The sequence below is a fragment of the Carassius auratus genome, unplaced genomic scaffold, assembly GCF_003368295.1.
Source record: "Carassius auratus strain Wakin unplaced genomic scaffold, ASM336829v1 scaf_tig00029361, whole genome shotgun sequence".
NCBI lineage: Eukaryota > Metazoa > Chordata > Actinopteri > Cypriniformes > Cyprinidae > Carassius > Carassius auratus.
In genome coordinates, this window is record NW_020525762.1 from 21,034 (window position 1) to 44,598 (window position 23,565).

Below are 23,565 nucleotides of genomic sequence, written 5' to 3' on the forward strand. Positions count from 1 at the left end.
TTTTAAAAAAAGGTTTAATTATTTACAAATAAAACATAAAACGCCACAAGTGTATTTACTTACATTTTAAAAGTTGAAAGTACAAAACAGACTATAAAAATAACAGCAGCCTTGATATTCAATATTAAGACCATTGATGGCAGCAGCGCACAAAATCACAAAACCGGTGTTAACAATACAAAACAAGTGTAAAAACTGATCAAATGTCAATAAACAGGCACTTTATATACACAGTGAACATAATATTTACAATAAAATACATTTTCGTATTAAAAACGCAATAAATTTTTGTTAAACCAGTTACCCTGCCTGTCAACTACAATACTCTACTTAGTACTGCAGTTTGATTAAATATCTCTTGGCTAAACTTGGGCTTAAAAGACCCTCCACATAGGCGACGTACACATAAACCTTCGGGGAACTGTCTTTCAGTCGAAACACACTTCTACGACCCAATATTTTCCTTTAAAGACATATCGTCCTTTTGTTTTGTTTACAAATGTTATGTTTCAAATCTACATGCCAGATTAAACACAATAAACACTTCTGGAGAATGAAATGCCATGACTTCAGTCGATCTATAAAAGACATAAATAAATACTTCACAAACTGCGTATAAAATTTCGACAGATATATTACACCATGTGAAAGCAAAGACCTTCAGATGTTTGTAATTTCAGATCTATAAGACCTACGAATGTACAGAGTGACATTAGCACACTCTTTGGAGTGCAGTACATGAAACAGCCCCAAAGGGGCCACAGAACGCTCCAAACTGGAGTAAGGCAAGGTGCGAAACATTCGAATGTCACTGAACCCTTCTGGAAGTGTGTGATAACATCCCATTCAGGAATGAACACCGGCCGATTCGTGAAGTGGTTGATGTTGAAAATGGTGTTTTGCAAACATTGGTTTAGAACATCGTCCTTATAAGTTGCACCTAAAATGCCTTCGAAATGACATACAATGAAGAAAATCCATCTGTGAAGAAGTGATAATGTCTGAAAAATGCACCCCAGTGAAAACAAAAGCTCCATCCTGTCTGAAAACGTTGGGTTATTGCCATCTTCAAGTATCTCCAGGGAATGACATTCAGAACATCTGCTCTAGTCTGAGACAAATATGTTTATGTGGATTGACACCACAGTTTCTTCTAATTGCTTTTCTTTCGTCATTTATCCATCTGTCCTTAATTTATAACGGCTAAATCACCAGCCACAACAAACTCCTAGTGAGTTCAGAAGTTGTCATTTCCACCATTTGTTGGTTTAAAACTAATGTCTGATGTCTGATTTTCACAGATTGTTTGTCTTGCAACCTTTCCATTCCAGTGGTTTTAATTTAAGCTAAACTCTGGGCTCCAAGTTCTTTGTATACGAATCAAACAGCAACCATGGTCTTCATGTTGTAGATGATAAAGAAGAGGCAATGCATCATTAGTTCTATTCACCAAATCTGTGGAAAATAGAATAATCTAGTAACTTATTTCCAAGTCTGAATAGTATTTGAAGACTTTGCGGATCCATTCAGAGTAGAAAGCCACATTGACGAAGACGGCAGGACGCCTGGCGACGGCACATCCACGGCCGTTGATGCTCACACCCACTATGACCTTGCTCTCTCCTTCCTGGCACACCAATGGGCCACCGTAGTCTTTCTGTAAGAGGTGAATTACACTCGTGAAACAAACACCATCGTCTGAAACGATACTCCTTGAAAACCAGGATCTGATTCGTACCTCACAAACACCTTGGTCTCTCTTGCCTCCAGCGCAGATTTTGGTCTCTGTGATGGGCAGAATACCATTGTGGCTTTGGGAACACCTCTTGTTGCTGACAATTGGAAGTCCCACCATCTTCAGACTGCCCTCGTGACCTGTGCCTAACAGAGAGGGCAAAGGGTCAATTTTAATAGAAATGTAAAAGTCTGGAAAGGTTTGAATGCAAAAGCAATTATCTTTATTTATTTGGCCCTGTATCTAAATCACTCAACAGGGGTTTTGGAGAATGATTTAAATACGAGCTAAGAATGTTTACTTTGTACTAGTGTGTATTTTAATGACGATTAAAATAAAGTCAAGATTAAATGTTTATTTGTTCCTCAACATACAGACATGAACAAAAGATGGAATAAATTATTGGGATTATTAGCAAAACCATCTGAATGCATTCTAGAGCTGTTGTTTTGAAGACCGGGGTTTTCATATTTAATATACTGCCATTTTATTAAAGTGAATTCCCATGAAGAAAATAAGTAGTGTAATGTAGTTGGTAATGTAGTGTAGATTGACCATAATATATATATATATATATATATATATATATATATATATATATATATATATATATATATATATATTATTTTCATAATTTATAGAAAAAACATAAATTTTATATTAAATAATTTATAATATAGAATTCTAAATTATTATTATTATTATTTATATCAGCACTAGTTCGAAGGAAAAAACATATCTGCATTTACTGTACACACAGACACACACACACACACACACACATATATCCAACCCCAAAAATAAAACAGTGTAACAATGATTACATTTGTATGGAAAATCATAATGAGATTTTGATCGAATTGATGCGATTAAGAATTAAGCAATAAGTAAAATATATGACTTTACTCATAACAAATAGGCATGTAAACATTTTACTACAATTAAGTCTTTATTTCTGATTATTGGAAATATTCACATTAATGGTGCACATGTAAATGGAGCCAATGTTGCAGAATAGAACAGAATAGAAAACAATAATACCTTTAGTGTCTCCCCAGCCGTACATGAGGCAGTAGGTGCCTTCTGCAACAGCACATCCTGCGACAGGAAGCAGCACAGTTCGCACATGCTCAGAGAGAGGGGCAGGCCTGGGCATAAGACTATGAGTTACCATAAAGATGGTTGGATGGATGAGAAGATGAATGGGCAGATGGATAAATGCACTTACGTTGCGAGTTTGAGCAGGGCCAAGTTGGATCCCTCGGGCCCGCAGACCACATGTGCGATCCGGAGACCCTGTGTGCCGGTGGACGCGTTGAGATGAAGAAGCCCCACCTGCACGGTGTACTCCGAGAGGTCAGGAACGCTGAGGAACGTGCAAGAAACACTATATATAAGCATATATGTCAAATACAGAAGTTATATGACAACTAAAGTATGCAACTCAAGTATCTCAGTAGAACTGTGATAAGTCATTAGAGCTTTCTGAAAATATATAATCTGATGTGGATTGCAGACAGAGCAGAGAAGACTTTCTACAAGCGTGAGATATGTAAGTTGGCGTGCATCCCTGGTAAAGTCATCTCCAGCTCTGATAAAGGCACAGAGGTCAGTTCAAGCGTCCATCCCGGTCTGTGTCTTCATGCGAGGCATAAGATAGCTGAACCCACCAGGGAGCGGATCTGGGGAATGTAGAGATGATCTAAAAGCCAGACACACTCGTTCTCGTTCTCCTTCTGTCCCCCTTTTCTCCCTCAAACTAAACAGAGCCAGCAGGTTTTCACTCAAGTGCCACTGAAGCAGATCCACAGGCGTATATCATGCAGCCGAACACAGAGTCTAAACAGATGCACCACTGACAGAGCAGAGAGCCATCAGTCACAACTCGAGCGGATCTGTCACTACTCTCTCTTAAACCGGAAACTCTGGATCCTCACGTCTCATAGAAAACATCAACTGACAGATGGGAACACAAGGCCAGGACGGGCCAGAATCATGCACACCCAAGAATGAGGTAAAATAAAACATGGTTGTATTGACAAGAGAGAGTGACTAGTTAATGGTTGGATGGATGGATGGATGGATGGATTACCAGGTAGAAAAGCACTGTTGATCAGTCAGAACCCATTCTTCTCTGATGAGAGAGCCACCGCACCAATGTTTGTTCCTGCAAGAGGAGAACCAATCAGAATGTGTCATTACTGTCCCCCATGCTATAAATATTACATATTTGTATGAATTTTCTAGATAATAAAATGTATTTTAGCCAAATATCCTAAATCATAAAATCATAAAACCAGACATTTTGTAAATTACATGTTATACTCATTCTCAAACTTCAATAGAGAATGTGCTTTTACTATACTTTTACTATTTTTCCACTATACTGTACATTGTAGAAGGTTGTAACCTGCAGTTGTAGCTTTTTACCTCATTTAACCTATGAACTTAGTTTTGCAGGTATAAATATCTAGTATAGTCTTGAAACTCCATATGGTTTACATGGAATATGCTAACAAATCACTTCAAGTCAAATGGCCCCTGCTGATTTTGAAGTCTGTGTTATTGCTTGCACAACATTGAAATAGTGTGGTTCAGTTAGTTCTAAGCCGGTCCTGCATCATGCTATTAAGATTTTCTCTGAAACCCTCCACCTCCCCTAGCTCCCCCTGTCTAGACCTGCCCAGATCAGATCCATACTTGCACTGCAGCAGCATGCATAGAAGAACTAGTCCACAAAAATGATTTAACACTCTCATGTCCAATAACATGCTAAAACTATTTAGAGAGTTGTCATGAATGAAATAATTTATTTACATTATGAATAAAACCGGTTAATTTACGTTACCGTTTTTTGTGTATATGTAATATTTGTTTAAAACACTGAATTCTTTTTATCTTCAAATTTGGTTTAAATTATTTAGGTCGACTTAGATTATACACAATACTTAACACTGGTCAAACAGGAAGTGTGTACCCTTTCTGAATGCTGACCACCCAGCTTCCATCCTCTGCCCGCTGCACCTGCATCCCCCCAACAATCCGTGTGGTTTTGTGTATAAAACAAGATGGTTTTGGTCCTCCGCCTGCCGAGAGCAAAATAAGCATCTGTTAGAGAAGGCTTGAGAAGATAATTATTTTTTCATGAAAAAGATAATACAGTAAAAACATGCATATCTCGAAGACATATTGTATATGCATACAATAACATAGTCAAGTGGTTTCATGACAAAGAACACTGAACATAAAAAACACAAAACTGCACAGGCCCAATAATAAGCAAAAATTAATAAGAGGCTGAACAAATCTCAATCTTAATGTAATTATGTACATTTTGTGAAAGCAAAGCACATGAATCAATCAATCTTTACAAATCAATAAGACACTTGTTCTATAGTTATAACTATATTAGTAATATATAATATATGTTTTAGTTCATTTTTTTTCTTTCTATTATTTATTCTATTTTTTTTTTTTTTAATTATTATTATTTGCATTTAGCACATTTTTCTTTGGTGCCTGTGACCACAAGAGGCCAACGGCCCATCAACTGAGAACCACTGTATGGTTATTATCTGCTAAAAAACAATATTTCTCTTTTTTTTGACTTACTCTTTTGATGGTCATCCGATGACACTGATTTACCTGAAAAATAAAGACATTAAGTGTTAGTTTGCACTCAAAACCACCAACGAAATATTATAATGAAACATTTCACATGCATATTAACCATTGTTAAAAAAAAAAAAAAAAAACTTTCAGACAAATTTTCATTAATTAAAATGGCGATATTGTTGAAATTGAAAAAGAATCTAATATAATTTGGATAAACTTAAATATAATCTTGGAAGTATACCCAGAACATGTTTCCTATTATGATGATGAATGCTAAGCCTGCACAAACAGCAACTCATTCATCATCAACATGCAATAGCAGACCATCACAAACGTGCATGAATGAAACACAATTATACAAATCCAGCTGCAGTGACACAGCTGCATGTGCACAAAGATGAAGCGGACTGCATCTGTCTGGTATTGTAGTTTGACACCTCGTTCGAGGAGACAATATCCACAGACACAACCTCAATACATAACATCCAAGGTTTTGAAAGCTACAAATGATGACAAAATACCCCTGGCATGGAGGTCAAGACCCTGTCTGTCATCATAACCCGAGTTGTGTGCCATTCCAGAATTAAACTGAGAAAGTCTATAACATCCCAACTGGATTCCTGAATTTGATATGAGGTTGTAGAATGCAGGATTTCAAGGAAAATTATTTAGGGAAGTGGAAAATGTACTGCATATTGAATTAATTAATATAACTAACTATATATATATTGCTATATAAACTACATAGCCAAAAGTATTGGGACACCCCCTTCTAATGAACAGGTTATACTACTTTAATAATTTCCATGTTTAAGCATATAATAATATTCTAGGGAATTGTTGGTTCTAATTTTATAGCAACAGTTTGGACAGGACCCTTTTTTATTCTGACATGACAATGCCTCTTGTATAAGGAAAAGTTAAAAAATAAATGATTGATTGATTCAGCCAGTGAAAGAACTTGACTGGTCCAGATGAACACCTCTGGTGTGGATTCAATTGCAGACCTTGAGCCAAAAACATACATCACCAAACACCAATGACTTGTGCATTCAGTATACGGACAAAAATATTGGGACACCAGCCACCTTTCTTTAGAACAGAAAAAAAACACTTTCAAAACTGTGGCAACATTACATAATTTATGTACAGTATTTAGAAATTGTATTTACATCTCTGTTGCAGCAGTTTTAGAAGTCTCTCAAATTACTGCACCCATATGTACAAGTCACAAGTGGTGTTTGGTGATGAGTTTTTGGCTCAAGGGCTGCATTTAAAGTCACAGGTCTTCAACTGGGATTAGGACTTGGCTTTCTGCAAACCAGTCCAGTTCTTCCACACTGACTGAATTTTTTATTTTTTTAACCTCATCTTATACACAAAGGCATTGTCATGTTAGAATAGAAAACAGTCCTGTCCAAGCACACAATTCAATAGAATATTACTATATGCTTAAACGTTTATATTAATGTAAAGTAGTTTTTAAAGGGACAATAAGTAACTTTTTAGGTATTTTATTATCTAAAATCAATATTTTTATTCATAAATATGCCCTCAATGGTGTACAAATACCTATGCCAATGTTTAAACTAATCCTTTTAAATGAAGAATTTATTATCTTTATATACATGGGACGGGTAGGTTGACGGAGGCTTCCATGTAGTTCCGCCATCTTGCAAAACTATAATAGCAGAGAGGGACAAAAAGTACTAAGCCAACGCGTTTCCACAGCGCGTTTTCGGTCAGAGCCAGAAACGCAGGTGCAGAGCAGTGAGAGGCGCTTGAAACTGCACCGGCAAGTTTAAAAGTCTGGATTGCATTCTTATTATGGACCATACATATGCCGCGCTACAGGAGAAGAAAACATAATCGCCAAAACAGTCAAAAATAGAACGTAAAAGGAAACGTGACCGTAGATTACAGAAAACAAGAGTTAATGTCGGGGAAGCTTTTTCTAGGTGGAAAGAGCTAATGCTTGATAAAGATTTCAAAAGAGACGCTGAAGTGGCCAGTTTTCTTCTTCGACAGGTAAGTCAGTGTTACAATCTATATTACAATATTTCTTTTATATCTAACAATGCATATAATTAAGAAAATATAACGAATAAATTAGACATAACTACTAATTACAATATTTCATGTTTTCCACAGTGAGTAATTCATACTGTAACATTCGTTTGTTTATGGTCATGTTGCAGTTTGTTTGAAATAACACACCTGTTCACCTGAAGGAAAACTCGACGAAGTGCTATTAGAAGACATCCTGTCAAAGCTTTTTGGTACATATCGCCTACCGTAGATGCAACGCGCATTTGAAAAAGCGAGGCGCTGGAGAGCAAAATTAGTTTGAATGCAAAATACAATTTCACCACTAGATGGGAGTAATTCCTACTCAGTGTCCCTTTAAGAAAGATAGATAGACAGATAGATCAACCAGCTTCACCAGGTAAAATGTTGGAAAACACCAAACCAGAAGCTTCATATTAGCTTCATATTTGACCAGGAAAAAGAGGAGAGAAACAGGAAGTAGAAACTCACATCGCTCTAGTCCGCAGTAGTCCCAAGGAGTGGAGGAGTTGGACGTGTAGCACCATGGCCCATGCTTATCTCGGTCTGGATTCCTGCACAAGTTCAACTCTAAGCCCGCGCTGGCCTTCGCTGACTGCAAGTCTCTCCTACACACACACAAAAACAAAGAACAGGAAATCAGCTACTCAGTTCAGAGAAACAGGCCAGCACAAGAGGAATGGAAATGTTGACTCATATGTCTTTGTGCGACAAGATGTTCAAAGAAGGAATCATATTAATATCATCCCTCCATCACCAATAAAAGTTTGAAAGTATGAACTCAGAACAGTCGCTGCGGCTCTGCGAATTCCATCACCTGTCCTCAAGGCTCCACACAAGCCCGGCCGAGACTGCACACCAAGCGACTTCTACAGAGTTGACTTACAAAGACAATAAATTCTAGAGTGAGACAGACAGGGGCTGAAACCCCAGAGTGATAAATGTATAGGAAGCAAAGAGTGATAGAGTGAAGAGACATTTTCTCATCCCCGGTGACTGCCGAAACAAGCCAACGTTGAGTTTTCTCAGAGACAACCTTTCGACCCGATGTGAGGCAGACTCACTGGCTGGACGCCATTTGAAGAAGCTGATTGGCTTTGATCTGCCCATGTTTTAAGAGTGGGGGACTGAACTTCCTGGGGTCAGAGGTCACTCCTGCAACGTGTCCATTTGTCTGTGCCATTCTGGCTTTTACAATTCCTGTAAATTAAGTGATGTTAACAGCTGGGACTACAGGATGCCGAGTGAGCTGCTTTATGGGGCATTTGTCTCCCGTGGAACAGTGTGTGGTATTTTCTGTCCTCAGTGTATCAGTGATGAATATGAGCGGCCCAGCTCTCCCTTCTCTGTTTGTTATCACTGCCTCAGTTCTCTTTCAATGTTGTAATACTGCCTGATAACTACCTTTCAAAGCAAACTCCACATCACTAATAAATGACTTCTTATCTATATTTAAAATATAGTAAAATATAGTGAACTGTGAACTGCCTCCCTGCCTACATAGACAGCTGCCTTCTCAGACGGTATCCTAACCGGAATGGAACATCGTGAGTGACCAAAGCCCAAAGTATACTCCGGGCACCCGTGGCCGTGATGGTCCGAACACTGTTCGCATGACGTTATTGTCATTACCGGCAGGGTCTGTGGAGTCTGCGGAAAATGAAGTACACCTGGGCCTTGATTTGAAGTGCTCTACATAGTCAGTTGCCATTAAACAGTGTTCCATATGTAGCACAGCACAAAATATTCACAACTGATTTCAGTACAGGCAATGCACGATGAAAGACACAATACTCAATACACAATCTCTGTTAATATTGTGGATAAAATACACAGATTTCAGGTGAAACATTCTTTTTTAAATTGATTACTTAATATTGAGCATTGGATTACTGATTTTTTGTAGTATATTATATCAACATTTTACTAATTTGCCAGCCATATTGGATCTTTTCACTAAACACATTGCATAATTAACTACATTTTGGAACAGATTAGCATTGAAAGGGTTTACAGCTTCTTTACATTTTTGAAATCTGTCAGTAAGAAGCAAACATTGATTGACACTGTATTTAGAATAATGAAGGGCACATGCTAACTTGATGTTTTTTATTTCGCAGATATTTCACAGAATTTCCAGTGTGTCGTTTCTGTAATGTCATCAAATAGAATTAAAAAATATTGACTGTGACTATGTCTCCAATTAGGGTAATTAGTGTTTTTTTGTTTTCCCAAAATCATTTTTTTCCCTTTAGTTTAATGGTTTAATAAAAATTTGATAATCAAAAAATCAAAAAGGAGTGGTGGTAATCAAATAAATGTGAAAAAACAACTGAAAATGTTTTATTTTAATGTAATAGAATTAAAAATTCACAATTGCTTTTATTTCTGGGCTGCATAACAGAAGTTTAAATTAAAAATATAAATTGAAAATAAAAATAATGTTTTGATAAATTATAACTATTATTATTACAAGGAGTACATTCTATTGTACAACTGTAATATATGTCTCTGTCGTAATTTCTTTTATTTTGTCAATTTGTATTGAAAACCTGCACAGCTCATTCACAAAGATACACACAGACCTCGCAGGCTTCATAATTAAACAGAAGTCTTTTGCAGTTTAATATTTATAATAGACACTAGTCCAAATCACAACTGATTATGTGTTCCCTCCTTACGATTTCAGACAATGGCAGACAGTGGTTTTCTTAGTACACTGGAATAGTAAGTATTTTGACTTTGAAAAAATTGACACATAGCAGCTTTAAATGGTTTCAGTGATTTCATGGAAACATGTACCTGAATGTGTGGTCGGACCACAGCCCACAAGGAATACCAGATCTTGTTTTCGACAAATTACCACGGTAACTCTCCCCGTTGTCTTCATAACATTCTAGGACACAGAAACATAGACATAAAGATAACATAAACAATGCATGTATGCATGCACATGCATGAACCTTCAGTAAAATCCATGCTTATTCAAGGCTCCATGTTTATATTATTTATGGATTTACTGATTGTATCCATGCTGTCATGAAGTAAGCATGTTTGAAATAGCATTTTATTAGTGGGGGAGGGACATTTTCACGTCAGGGGCCACTTTACAATTGGTGGTTGGCAAACATGGAAGGGAAAAAAGCTTTTGTCTGTGCCAACATCTGACTGTAGTTTGAGTGAATCCAGAGAGGCACTGCCCTGTCTCTCTGACCTGAAACCTCAAAGGGACTCTTCTGGTGAGAAATGTGTCTTTAGAAACATTCATGAAAGAGATTATTCTAACCAGACAGTTTACACGATTTGTAAAGAAGAACCTTTTTCTTTTAGGACTGCTTGTGTGACACAGATGAAGGGGAATGTGAGGGTGCCCAGAACAAAACCACACTCGAGCAGGGTGCCAGATCTTTACAGGCGGTCTACGATGGCGCCTGTGCGCAAAACATCTTTGTCTTTCATCATTAAAATTCTTGTAAATTATGATGAGCTAAGCATTTTGGTACAACATAATTAATTGTGTGGTTAAATATGGTTCATGATTCCTAGGCGTGCGGTGTGTGTATGTGTGTTAAAAGTGTGTGTGGGCTCACCTGTGCTGTCAGAGCTCTCTGAATCACATCTGGGGATGTTGGTACAGAAAGCCTTGCGTACTTTTGGGTCTGTGGTGAAACACCAGGGAATTTCGGAGCCATCGGGGTTTCTGCAAAAGTTCTCCCTGAGATCCCTAAGTGGGACACAAACACAAACAATTGAGTAAAATCATGTTTATTTGTGCATGTATATTTTTCTTGCTTATTCTTTTTTAGAATGTTAGGACTGATTTAGAATCAGTAAGATGTGAAAAACCCCAAATCCTAGGATCAGCCCCGAACTAAAGTGTAGCATGACTCACTTGCATTTATAGTTGTGAGGTGTGTATGAATGGTTGTGTGGGAAAAGAGCATCCCAGCGTTGGCAGGTCACACCTGCAGGGGTCACATTGACCGTACCCCTGTAACCCTCTCCCTGACCCCGAAAACAAGAGGTGGTCACCTCCACCTCCACAAAATGATCTGAGTCTGAACGAGGGAGAGAGAATGTCAGGAATTCCAAGCATCAGCATTAGAAAAATGTTTCCATTGGAAACATGCCATGGATGAAATACAGGAGTAACACTTGAACCACGAGATTTATGACGAGTCAGTGCACCTGTACACAATCTCTGGGCCAAACTAAATATCACACACATGCATGTATCTGTGATAGGAGAGGGGTTTCCTCCACAAGCGTTTAGAAACATTTAGCTTGAATTAAACTCAAAACAAACATAAAATAAAATGGAGAGATTTTTGGATCACAGCATTATACAACATCACAATATAACAACAAATGAAAACCAGAAATACAGCTAAAACCCAACTGCAAATGTTTCATAGAATGAAAGGTGGAAAAGTGAACATACCACACACACTTATGTTACAATACTCCCACGGTGTGTTTTTGTCCACTGTGTAACACCACGGACGCACGTCATTATTGGGATTGCGGCAGTAGTTGTCATCCAGGCCTTTGCCTACATGCCTATAAATACAGATACAGAGGAGCATGTTGAAAATCAGGCAATTGGTGTGTGTGTGTGTGTGTTTGTGTGTGCATGTGAATGTGTACCTATGAGGCTGGTAGGTGTGTTTATGAGGTTTCTGTGAGTCCCATCTCTGGCACTCTTTCCCACTCTCTGTTTGATCCATGGGCCCTCTATATGTTTCTCCATTACACTTAATACACTCCACTACAAACATACATGCACACAGGTTATTACAAACACCAAATGCACACAATGTCATGCAGGCACTACAACAAACACAAAAATACTGACATACACTATTCTCAAATACAGACACAAAAACACATATTATATACAGTATTGATGAAGTCATCTCTAACCTTCCGAACACTGGGGCAGCCCACATTCCTGGTGCCGAGTCTCAGTGAGTTCAGTGAAGCACCAGGGTCCACTTGGATCATTGTCTGGGTTACGGCAAAAGTTCTGACGCAGGTCAAACTTTTTGTGTCTGGCAGGCTTGAAACTGAAAAATCAATATATAGAGATAATAAGAGAGGGGAAAAAGAGCTAAAAATTAAGTTATTGCGATCAACTAGCTCTTTTTTCAGCCCTTTTCCTGCAAAGCTACTGTCCTGCAAAGTTTAGCTTTATTTAAAAACACATGAACTAGCTAATCAAGGTCTTCAATATTACTAGAAACTTCCAGGCAGGTGTGTTGGAAAAGGTTGGAAAAGAACATTGCAGAGTTTCAGGAGCAGGATTGGACACACCTGGTCTTCTGTAGCACTGATTGAATATCATCTCAGTTAGCCTAAGGCCGGGCATACACTGTGCGATTTTCATCCGATTTTCAGTCGAATTCTGACTCATGCTACTCTTTTTCGGGTCGGGCCGAATTTCAGCATTTTCGTGCATCGTTTGTCGTGCAGTGTTCGTGCAGTGTACAAGGGAAAACGAGGGCCGATAAGCCTCTCCCGACCGGCAATCGGTTGGTCGGATAGATTTCTGACATGCACATGTTCGCACTATTGAAGCAAGGCTACGAACCGATTTTAAGCTTTCCCTCACTGCGCATGCGTGAAACCATAAACGAAACCATGGTGACACCTGACACAGCGTGTAGTGTGGACTGAAGTGATGGAGGGATAACTTGGAGTTATGGCAAAGAAAAATAAAAGAGGTGATAAAACGCCTGCTTACCTCCAGTTCACAGCCACCTGCGCGTCTAGATACGCAGACGCCTTTTTTTTTTTTACGTTTCAGCACACATAATTGCGCATATCACCAAAGCGCAATGCACTATCCTCACGTATAGAGTGAGCAGTCAAATCGCAACTCGGCAATCGGACCTACAGTGAGCGCACAAAAATCGTGAGCTTTGGCTTTACATTGCATGCGATCTACCAGTACAGTGTGAGTTGGTACCTTGCCGAAATCGCACAGAAATCGCACAGTGTATGCCCGCTTTAACAAGACCAACTTAGACAAGCCATGCTGTTAAAAAAACTGATGCAGATGAAGCTGGTTGACCAGCATGGTCATTCCTGTGAAGCTGGTTGGCTCAGAAATGTTGGGGAAGGTTGGCGCTAAACTCTGCAGGAAAGTGGCCCTCCAGGAGCAGGAATGACACTCCTGGTCAACCAGGTCCTACAGTCATATTTACAATAATCTGTATGGATGGTCATCCAGAGGTACCTTCAAATCAGCCCTGCAGAGCTTAGCTCAGGGGTACTCAACTGTGGGCTTTAAGATCCACTTTCCTGTAGAGTTTAGCTCCAGCTTGCCTCAACACACCTGCCTGGAAGTTTTAAGTATGCCTAGTAAGACCTTTAATAGCTGATTCGGGTGTGTTTAATTGGGATTGAAGCTTAACTTTGCAGGACAGTGATGTTCCAGAACTGAGTATGGACACCCCTGCTCTACCTGGTTGACTTGAATCAATCATCTAAATCAGCCTGGACCAGCTAACATCTATGTAACCAAGCACATTGTGCCTCAAGAGTTGCTGATGATCTAAATCTGAGTCAACCTAAACCTTTGAATTGATTTGTAAAACTCTAAATAAGTTAGAATGGCATCAAATCATCATGATACGATCTAAACAAAATCTATGAAGAGCAGATGAATGGCTTAAACAACTGGGTTACAAAAGGCGTGCTGTGCTGGAATGGACTGTGTTCCTGCATCTGGATCTTGTGGCTGGTTCCACATGAGGCCTGAGATCTCTACAGCTAATGATGTTGTGCTAACAGATGTTAGCCAGCAATTTCTCTCTGGCTGCCAACAGACACACTCGCACTCTGAATGCAATCTGAACAGAAAATTGTAAACTTTCCTTAATCCCATTTGCAACACCAGGAGGTCATATGGGTGGGAAACTGGGCATTTATTGGAAACCTTTCGTTTGTGTTTTACATCTCAAAAAGAGACAATGCATGTATGCATTTCTGGGAAGCAGGTTGCTATTGGCTGGCCACCGGTTCTAGAACCAGCACCAACACCTTTTTCACTTTTCAGTGAAGATTTACTTGGTTCTCATCAACTTCTCTCTGATAATTTTCTGCTATCCCCCCATTTGACTTAACCGAATGGCTAGGGCAGGTGGACACACTGTGCTGGTGGATAGATTGAGAAGCTGAGAGGAAAAAGATCTTATCACATGGAAAAAGGTTCGAAGGGAATCGAAGTCGGAAAGCACTGTTATCCATAGGGAGGAGAAGGTCTGGATTAGCATCTGTCCACTAGTCTCGAATGCTGCTCATATTTTATTGTGTCTGTGGCTTTGTGAGCTCAGCTGGAGGGCAGACAGAACATGACTTCAGTCCATAAATCCTCCTCCTCTCGTTCTTTCTCTAGCTTTCTTTTCATTCTCTCACCTCTAAAATCTTTATACAGCTTGTAAGTGGTGTAACTCATAGAGCTAATAACATTTTGGCTTAGAAGGATCTGGCAACAACTGACTATATTAACCAGATTGGCTCGAGTTCACGCAGTCAAGGCATCACTCCTTACAGTCCCACTTAACTTCTGTTGTCAGAAATATGACTCTCAAACGACCAGGACTGAAAGCAATCTCATCTGCAGTCTAGGCTAATCAGTGATTCTTGGTAGATAGCATGCTGGCGGCGATTAACAGCTAATGGCTAAGTCTGCACTAGGAAAACGGAAGACATTTGCGAAAATTGCTAGCTGTCAAAGACCATATCAAAGTTGCAAATAAGAAGTTTACTGTGAGAATGAGCTATAGAGGAGCGAAAGGTTTAAGAGAGAGAGGCGAGAATTCACTAAGAATTGCGTTGTTTACTACCTGCAGATATTTACACAGAGTGTAAAAAGAGGTTAATGCTATTTACACAAAGTGTTAACAGAACTTAAATGCTATTTACTCTGAGTATAAATATTGTTAGATAATGTTTGCACAGAGTGTAAATGGCAACAATTAGCATCTTGTTTACAAGTGGAAACAGTGATAGATGCTAATCACACAAAGTGTAAATAGAAGTGATATGCTATTTATATTGACTTAATTTGTTTGTGCACCGGCTGCATTGTTATAGAACCCAATTCACAAAGGAATCAAGATGCATCACAATGCAGCATTTCGGCGCCTTGCAATATCCTATACCTCCCCAAAAAAGCATTTCTATTGGCCGAGACAAGTTTTTAAGGGTACTTTATTCAGTGCTTGTCTTTAAATTAAATTATGCATTTTCAATTATTAAAGTACATTTTTACTTGTGTTCGTGTGGGATGGACATATTCCAGGCTTGACACGTAATTCCAGTCTTTGTGAACGATCTTCTCCCCTTGTAGTTGACACCTGACCCAATGATGCACTCTTTCACATAGTCTGTGGAAAACATACGCCACAGAGATGTTCATATAATGTGAAACTATGAATGTTGTTTACAGATTACGCATTTCGTCGACATTCTGAGATGATTTAAGTCTCCAAACAAGAGTTTTACTGTCGATTACAGCATAAATCTAACTGTTCAACCACATTTCTTGCTGGAAACATAAACATACAGCATCTTGTTAACGTCAACACTTATCGTCATGCTTTCTTATACTTCGTTGGCTGTTTGCTGCCAAATGTCTCAAGCTTGTGTTGTTTACAAGAACAGAGGTTTTATACATTAGAAGCAGCAATTTCACACTTTATAACCAGTGATCTAAACAAAAATGACTGGCATTTGCTCAGTATTGCAGCAAAACCTTTCCAGGAAACTTTAGAAGAAATACAAGTAAAAAGTCAAGTGTGAGTGAACTTCTTCGAAAATGTATTGCAAATATTTACCTTTCTTCTCGTAAAGGTCGTAATTGGGTTTTCGCTCTCTTTTTGCACCTTCAGAGAAACGGTCGAAGGGCAGCAAGTGACATTTCCTGTTTATGTGGTCAAAGTAAAATGCCCTGAAAGGAGGCAAATACAGAAAATCAAGATAACTAAAGACAACTGTTGGGACAGAGTTCCACATGGATCAGATGAGGGTTGAACCAATTTTTTCTCCCAAAAATGTAAATGACTTTTATGTCGTTCAAAAACCTAGATGACTTAATCATTAACTTCAACTGTATGGGAAAAAAAATACTAAAAATTTATCTTCCAAAGGAAAAAACAACAACATCAGGGTGAGTAAATGATGACAAAATTGTTGTTTTAGGTGAACTATCCCTTGTGTGATTACATGTGCGTGTGTCACCTGCAGGACTTCTTGCTCTTGCTGCATTTGCGTGCGCAGTCATCCAGCGGGAGATTTCTAATTCGAGGTGATTCCGGACATTCTGTACAAAGCAGCCGGCTGTTTTCACTTGTCTGATACCTTTGCAATGTCTGTTTCCTGCACTCTGAACAAAAGAGACAAGAAGATTAAACACAAACACATATGCAGATACTTAAAACACACACGTACATGTACACTCGTAATCTCATACATGTGGGAGCTGTCACACACATTATCAGAAAGGTTGTTCTCAGGAAATGGTGCCATTTGTGCCCAATTTGTGTCTCTGTGACTCAAAACTGATATATTTGGACAGGTTTTTTCCCTCTTTAGCATTCGATATTAAAGCACTTTTTTTTTAATAGTATTATTCTTAAATGCTTGTTTTGTTTTACATCATTTTAATAGCCTACACATAGAAAAAAACGGCACATAACGTCATACGATGTCAATATTTGGTTAAATTTCTTTTGTGACAGCCAGTGACAAAAATTCAAAGTCAATTCAACATATAGGGCCCTATTTTAACGATCTGAAACGCAAGTGTCAAAGCGCGAAGCGCAAGTAAGTTTGTGGGCGGGTCTCGGCGCTGTTGCTATTTTCCCGGCGGGATAAATGGCTCTTGCGCCCGGCGCAAATCTAAAGTGGGTTGGTCTGAAGCAGCTTCATTATTCATAGGTGTGGTTTGGGCGTAACGTGAAATAAACCAATCAGAGCGTCATCCAACATTCCCTTTAAAAGCAGGTGCGCAAGTTCCATTATGGATTGCTATTATTATGGCGTATTTACCAGGCGCACGCCAGGAGCGGTTCACAGCCGAGGAGACTGATGTTCTTGTAAGAGCAGTGAAAGACAGAGAAGTTGTGTTGTATGGGGATGGGAGAATAATTAGCCTGAATAATTTGTAAGCTAGATTTATGCCTATTTTGTTCACATCTTCGTGGCACACCACAATGATTTCCGTCATCTCATGTGTTAATATTTTTTTAGTGTAACAATTTATGATTTGCAAAAATAACTGTTGCATCTGTGTAGATTACATGAGCAAAGTGTATGCGCGTTGTGCACGCTATACATTATGGTCAAGCATGCGCCCTTAAAATAGCATAATGAACAACGCGCAACGCGCCACTGACTTTAGACTAGGTTTTTTCTGGTCAGTGGCGCAATTGTTTAATGGAACAGCAAAATAGCACCAGGGATTGTTTGCGCCGGAACACGCCTCCTTTTTTGCGCTGAACCGCCCAGGGAGCGCAAGTTCATTCACTAGTTTAGCGACGTGCCTCTGTGGAGGGAAAAGCGCGCTTTGCGCGGGTGCAAAATAGGAATGACACATGCGTCGGTGTACAAAGTCAATTGCGCTGGGTGCAAGATAGGGCCCATAGTGTTAATTTGATGTCCAATACCGACGTGAGCTGACATTGATATTTGTTGTTTTTAGGTTACGTAACCAAAACCCAATGTTAAGTCAACGTTAAATTGGCGTCAAGCTAAATGCAATGTCTGTTCGACATCATGTCTAATGTCAACCTTACGTTATATTGACGTCATGTGGCTGCTGGATTTGATGTCAAAGGTTCTTAAACAAAAGCAAGCGGAGTAAAAATAACTAGACTCATCAGCTTTTATATCCTTTCACATTAGCAAAATCAGGTTTCTGTTTCTATTTTATGACTGTCTCTTCTGCAGAAATGAATGAGAGGCCAGTGAGTGGGGCCAAGACTCATGATTCACTGCACTCTGGTGGTCCGAGGACATTCCCAAAGTCGGCTTACATACATGTGCAAAGCTCACATTGTAACTCCCACACTGAAATATCTACTTTGTTATTCTTTATTTTCTGATCTGTACTATCAAATGTTGACCATACAGTAGGGCTGCACAATTAATCAAATTTGTAATCGCAATTACAATTACAGATGACACAATTATGTAATCGTTTAAAGGCACAATTACACAAAAAAAAAAGTTCACTTACATCATTCTGTGTGCATAAGATATGTTGTTGTTCTCTCTACAGATTATCTTAAGGGTTTTTTACCCAATTGTTTGAATTTCTTTGTTTTAATATAACATAATACCATGCATATATTTACTTTGGTTTGGTTTCTCAGAAAAAATAAAAAAAATAAAATAAGTATAATTATATATATATATATATATATATATATATATATATATATATATATATATATATATATATATATATGATATTTGAGGCTTAAAAAAAGTTTTTCAGGAAGAGTGTTTTCCGCTGGTTTATTTTGATATAACAATATGGCATGCAGTGGCTTCAAACAATGGCATAAAGCTATTAAAAAAATTATTCAATCTAAATTGTGCTAATCGTAATATATAATCGCAATTACAATTTCAAGGGAATAATCGACAATTATGATTTTTGTCATAATCGTGCAGCCCTACCATACAGTTCATCCAAAACATAAAATTATGTCATTATCATCTCCTATTGTTTTGTCAATGTGGTCTATACAACTCATGAACAGCATTTCAAGTCTTCTGAATCCTTTGTGTGAGGAACACAATGAAATGTAAGACATTATTCACTGATAATCTTCCCAACAGTGAGCTTTTAACTGGAGAATGACAGTTTGTGCACCTCATGTGTATTTAAGGCTTCCGGATGCCCGTCTGAAGTCTACATGGATGTTGTATTTGTAGGTTTCACAAGGTTGCTCACAAGTACCCATCTACAAAGCTTCAAAGCACACTTCTGCTTCATTAGTAGTGATATGGACTCCCCAGCATAATTACTCACTCTCATGTCGATCCAAACCAGTAAGTCCTTCGTTCATCGTTCATCATCGTTCATTAATATATTTTTGATGAAATCCTAGAGCTTTCTGACCCTGCATAGACAGCAGCGAAACTGACACGTTTAAGGTCCAGAAAGTTACATTTAACATTGTTAAAATAGTGCATGTTACATCGAGAATACTTTCTGAATTATTGAACATAGTCACTGTTTTGTTTTCTTTGCACACAAAAAAGTATTCTTGGGTCAGAAAGCTCTCAGATTTCATCAGAAATATCTTAATTTGTCTTCCGAAGATGTACAAAGGTTTTACAGGTTTGGAACGATATGAGGGTGAGTAATAAATTACAGAATTTTCATTTTTGGGTGAACTACCCCTTTAAAACTCTATATACTTCAAGCAAAAGCTAAGAACAAACTGGTTTAACTAAACAAAGTTTCTTTGGAGTTTGTTTTGGGGATTTGAAACAGCTTTCCATATCTAACTTTCCGGAAAAATAAGATGCGCTGGGAAACACTTTCAAACTATGATTCGTTCATGGCTCCGCCTACTTTGAAGTGAAAATCTTTTTTGTTAATTTCTTCTTTTCAGTCCAACAAGGTCAGATTTCCGAAAGTAAAAATCATGAACACACTGAAGTGCTGCTTTATAGCAAAAATCTGAAAAGTGTGAGGAAAGGACACAGCACATATTTATATATTCATCCAAATGCTTCTCTCAACACTATGGGCATGTTTGCTTACAGAACATTGCTGCAAATGTATTTCAAACTTCTTTTAACCATAAGCAAATAACAAAAAAGGACCTTTAAGGTAACATCAGCTAAATTTAAGTGAATTCCAGGCTTGACACAAAAACAGGTCATGTGTTCATTGTCTTTGCTTTTGCTTTTGGTCAGCATTCAAATTCGTGTGACCAGCTTGGGACCAACTTGATCGAAATCTGTATGGGGAACTTATTTGCCCTTAGAAGAAACTCCATATCACATGGGTTCCTATTGGAATGTCACTAATTAAGTAACAGTAAATGTGACTGTACATTTAGGGTTCAAAACACAATAGTTCAAACTATTTGTTGTAGGAATCACTGTTCAGGAACCACTGAATCACAAATGTTGCCAATGAATAATAACTTACATTTCAGTCTATTCCTCACACAAATCTATTGACTTTTAAGTTGGGAAAGCTCACTTCATTTTGGGTGAACTATTCCTCTTAAAATCTGATAATAGAAATATTCATATCTTTCCCATATGCCGTTATCTCACTGAGCGTGGGCATGAACTTGGATCTGCTCTGTGCAGTAGTCCTGGGCTTGGTGCCCTGATTATCAAGTGATTTGGTAAACTGTTGAAAATCAGAGGTGTAAAGTATCACTCATTTTCCTTCAGACACGCGCAGTGCTGCCGAACTCCTGTGGCTGAAGCGGTTTTGATGAGAACACATTATTAATGTTTGGACCGCATCTGAACACATCTGGATTTCATCGAGCTGCTCCTCAAACACTGATCTTTTCCTTCAGCGCCCCAATTAGACTCCTTTAAATTCCTCTTTCTGGCCTGTCGGGGGCATCTTTATCTTCTAGCCTGCTTATTAGATTTGGCTAAACCTCTTCCTTAAATAACAACGGGATGATATTTATGATAGCAATGAGGACGGGCATCAGAGAAACATCAGCATTAATGGCTTCAGTCTGACTCACTAATGTCCTTTCCTGTCCTAAAGCTTCAGTGAAAGTTTTGAAGAACTTCTCTTTCTGTGTTTACGCTGCACATCTGGTCCGGTGAATATTTGCAATGGTGAAATATGGGAGAAACGGCTCTGTCCAGATGTTGCACAGCACATCGATAACACCCGCTTTAGAGAGTCCATTCACCCCATATGTGCTTTTGCCCATTGCGGGAAATGTGCACTCTGGGAAGGGTCTGTTGCATTGCTGTAGCGCATCTAACGATGCATGTCACTGTTATTCAACATCAAGTTCTTCAGGGGACAGGGCTGAAAGCAGTGTATATGTTGGCGCTTTTACAAACCATTTACAATTTCAGGCCCTTTCAAGATGATACTGCAGAAAAGTGTCTTGCTAAAAGACATAATAGATTAACACCTGTGGGATTTGAACCTACAACCTACCAGCCCAGATCTTTGACCACTAGGCCACACCAGCCTATACCCTCTGCACTATGTGATGCATATAACATCTTCAGGCTTCAGTTTATCAGACTGAAACATGAGTAAAGGTCAGTAGATTTGTGTAAAATCCAAACCAAATATACATTAGTGTGAATGGGGACAGTTTAAAAATGATGGCCTATAAACATATATTAAAAGCCCCTTGGATTGTTTATTTGTATTTTTACTTTTCCACCCAAAAGTTGGGAGGACTTTCTTTTATTAAATTGATTTAAACTCAAAGAACCCCTCAGTCCTTTTTAAAAATCCTTAACCTTCCAACAATTTACCATGATAGCCATAGTTTCAACTATTCACTGTTAAAATGTCATCTTTATAATAATATCTTGCATTTCTAAGAGTTTGCAGATTCAACTTAAGTTTCTTCATCAGTAAAGTCAAAGCGGCTGAAAGAGCAATGAACTTACAGCTGGTTGTAACCTACTGGTCGTAACCACTTTACAACAATTAAACTTCAGTCAAAAGTAATAAAGTTTAATTAAACACAATTTTAGAGGATTTTAGGAGTCAGAGTTCACAGTGTACTTTGTCATTAATATGAGATCTCCTTCAGACAGAGGAAGAATCCTCGAATATTTTTGTCATTTTGTTTCATTTCTTGTGAGGTCACTGATGGCTTGCAGTTACATTAGTAAAACTGCACTAAATAAGGTATTAGTTCACCATGTTAAGCTTTTGCACGGGAAAGAAAGATAGTAGAACCAGTCATACACAAAATAATATCCAATATCCCCAGAATCAGTTACCCTCAAATTGCATTTATAAACAAGCACTTGACATATTTTTCAAACACAGCAAGTAGTTGTGAATACATAACCTGATGAACTTCTGTTTAATCAATGTAATATTTCTCAAAGCAATCTAACAGTGACATTTGCATTGTGTTTAAAACACAATTTAAAACACGATCAGTTACTAATCAATTAGGCACTTTGGGTTCACGTGTGCGTTACGCGCTGGTCACTCACCCACATCCACAGACAGCAAGACGCACAGAAGAGCTTGATAAATCCACATTATGCAAGATTTCATGATTCTCGGTTTGATATTCCAGGATTTGGGATGGAGAGTTTATAAGGTCCGAGCTGGTGCTGCTGCTAGTGTGAGTGATGAACAGAAACTGATCGCTTCGCTGTGGCTTTCTCACTCACGCTCTCGCGCGCTCTCTCTACAGTCACACGCACGCACGCACGCACGCGCAACATTAGCATTTATTGGCGAGTTTGATCCTAAATTTGGATGTGGATGTGGGATTTAACAAAACATAGACTGATGAACGAGTCATTTCCTAGAGCTTTGACTGATAACCACATTAGAGACATGCAGGCTGGCCGTGAACTGTGAGTATTAAGTGAATGATGACGAATAATAATAATAATGAATGAATGATCCTTTAAGGTGTTAAGGTTTTGTGGAACTTATTTCAAGTTAAATCTGCTTTGTTCGTCATTTGTCTGAGATTATAGACACAATTGGAAAAATGTGGTATATTTAATTAATACTGAACACAGTTAGGCTATAAATTATGAGGGGGGACATTAATACACTACAATGTAGGTTACAACGTAAATAAAACGTGTACCTGATGAGCAAGACTATAGGTACAGTGTCTTTAAGTTTTGGTTATGGTCATTTTGAGTCAAAACTTATGGTACATAAAAGGGGAGACTCTGAAATGAACATACTGAAATTTGAATCTTCTAGTTTTCTGTGAAGGCGTTTATAAGCAACTGACTTTTCTAGGATTTTTTTACAAGGAATATTTACTTGTAATTATTGCAGACTTGAAACTCAGCACTGCTAATATTGCAACACTTTTAAGGGGGTTAAGTAATTCATCACCACTATCAATGCTTGCCCCTGTGGTTAAACAAAACAGTCCCTAAAAAGTGCATCTGATACAGCTACCCTT

General features: G+C 38.4%; 1 protein-coding gene across 1 annotated transcript; it reads right to left on the reverse strand.

Annotated features, from left to right (window-relative positions):
* LOC113079826 (hepatocyte growth factor-like) lies at nucleotides 1–22,754 on the reverse strand. Its single transcript, XM_026252050.1, has 18 exons — nucleotides 22,622–22,754; nucleotides 16,664–16,808; nucleotides 16,261–16,373; nucleotides 15,696–15,810; nucleotides 12,341–12,483; nucleotides 12,065–12,185; nucleotides 11,859–11,977; nucleotides 11,310–11,475; nucleotides 11,008–11,141; nucleotides 10,220–10,313; nucleotides 7,889–8,025; nucleotides 5,348–5,380; nucleotides 4,713–4,821; nucleotides 3,828–3,902; nucleotides 2,964–3,101; nucleotides 2,777–2,883; nucleotides 1,739–1,881; nucleotides 1–1,657 (listed from the first exon to the last, which is right to left on the reverse strand). The coding sequence occupies exons 1-18, from the start codon at nucleotides 22,683–22,685 to the stop codon at nucleotides 1,475–1,477; spliced, it is 2,139 nt and encodes a 712-aa protein (XP_026107835.1). The 5' UTR covers nucleotides 22,686–22,754; the 3' UTR covers nucleotides 1–1,474.
* Nucleotides 22,755–23,565: the final 811 nt, after the last annotated feature.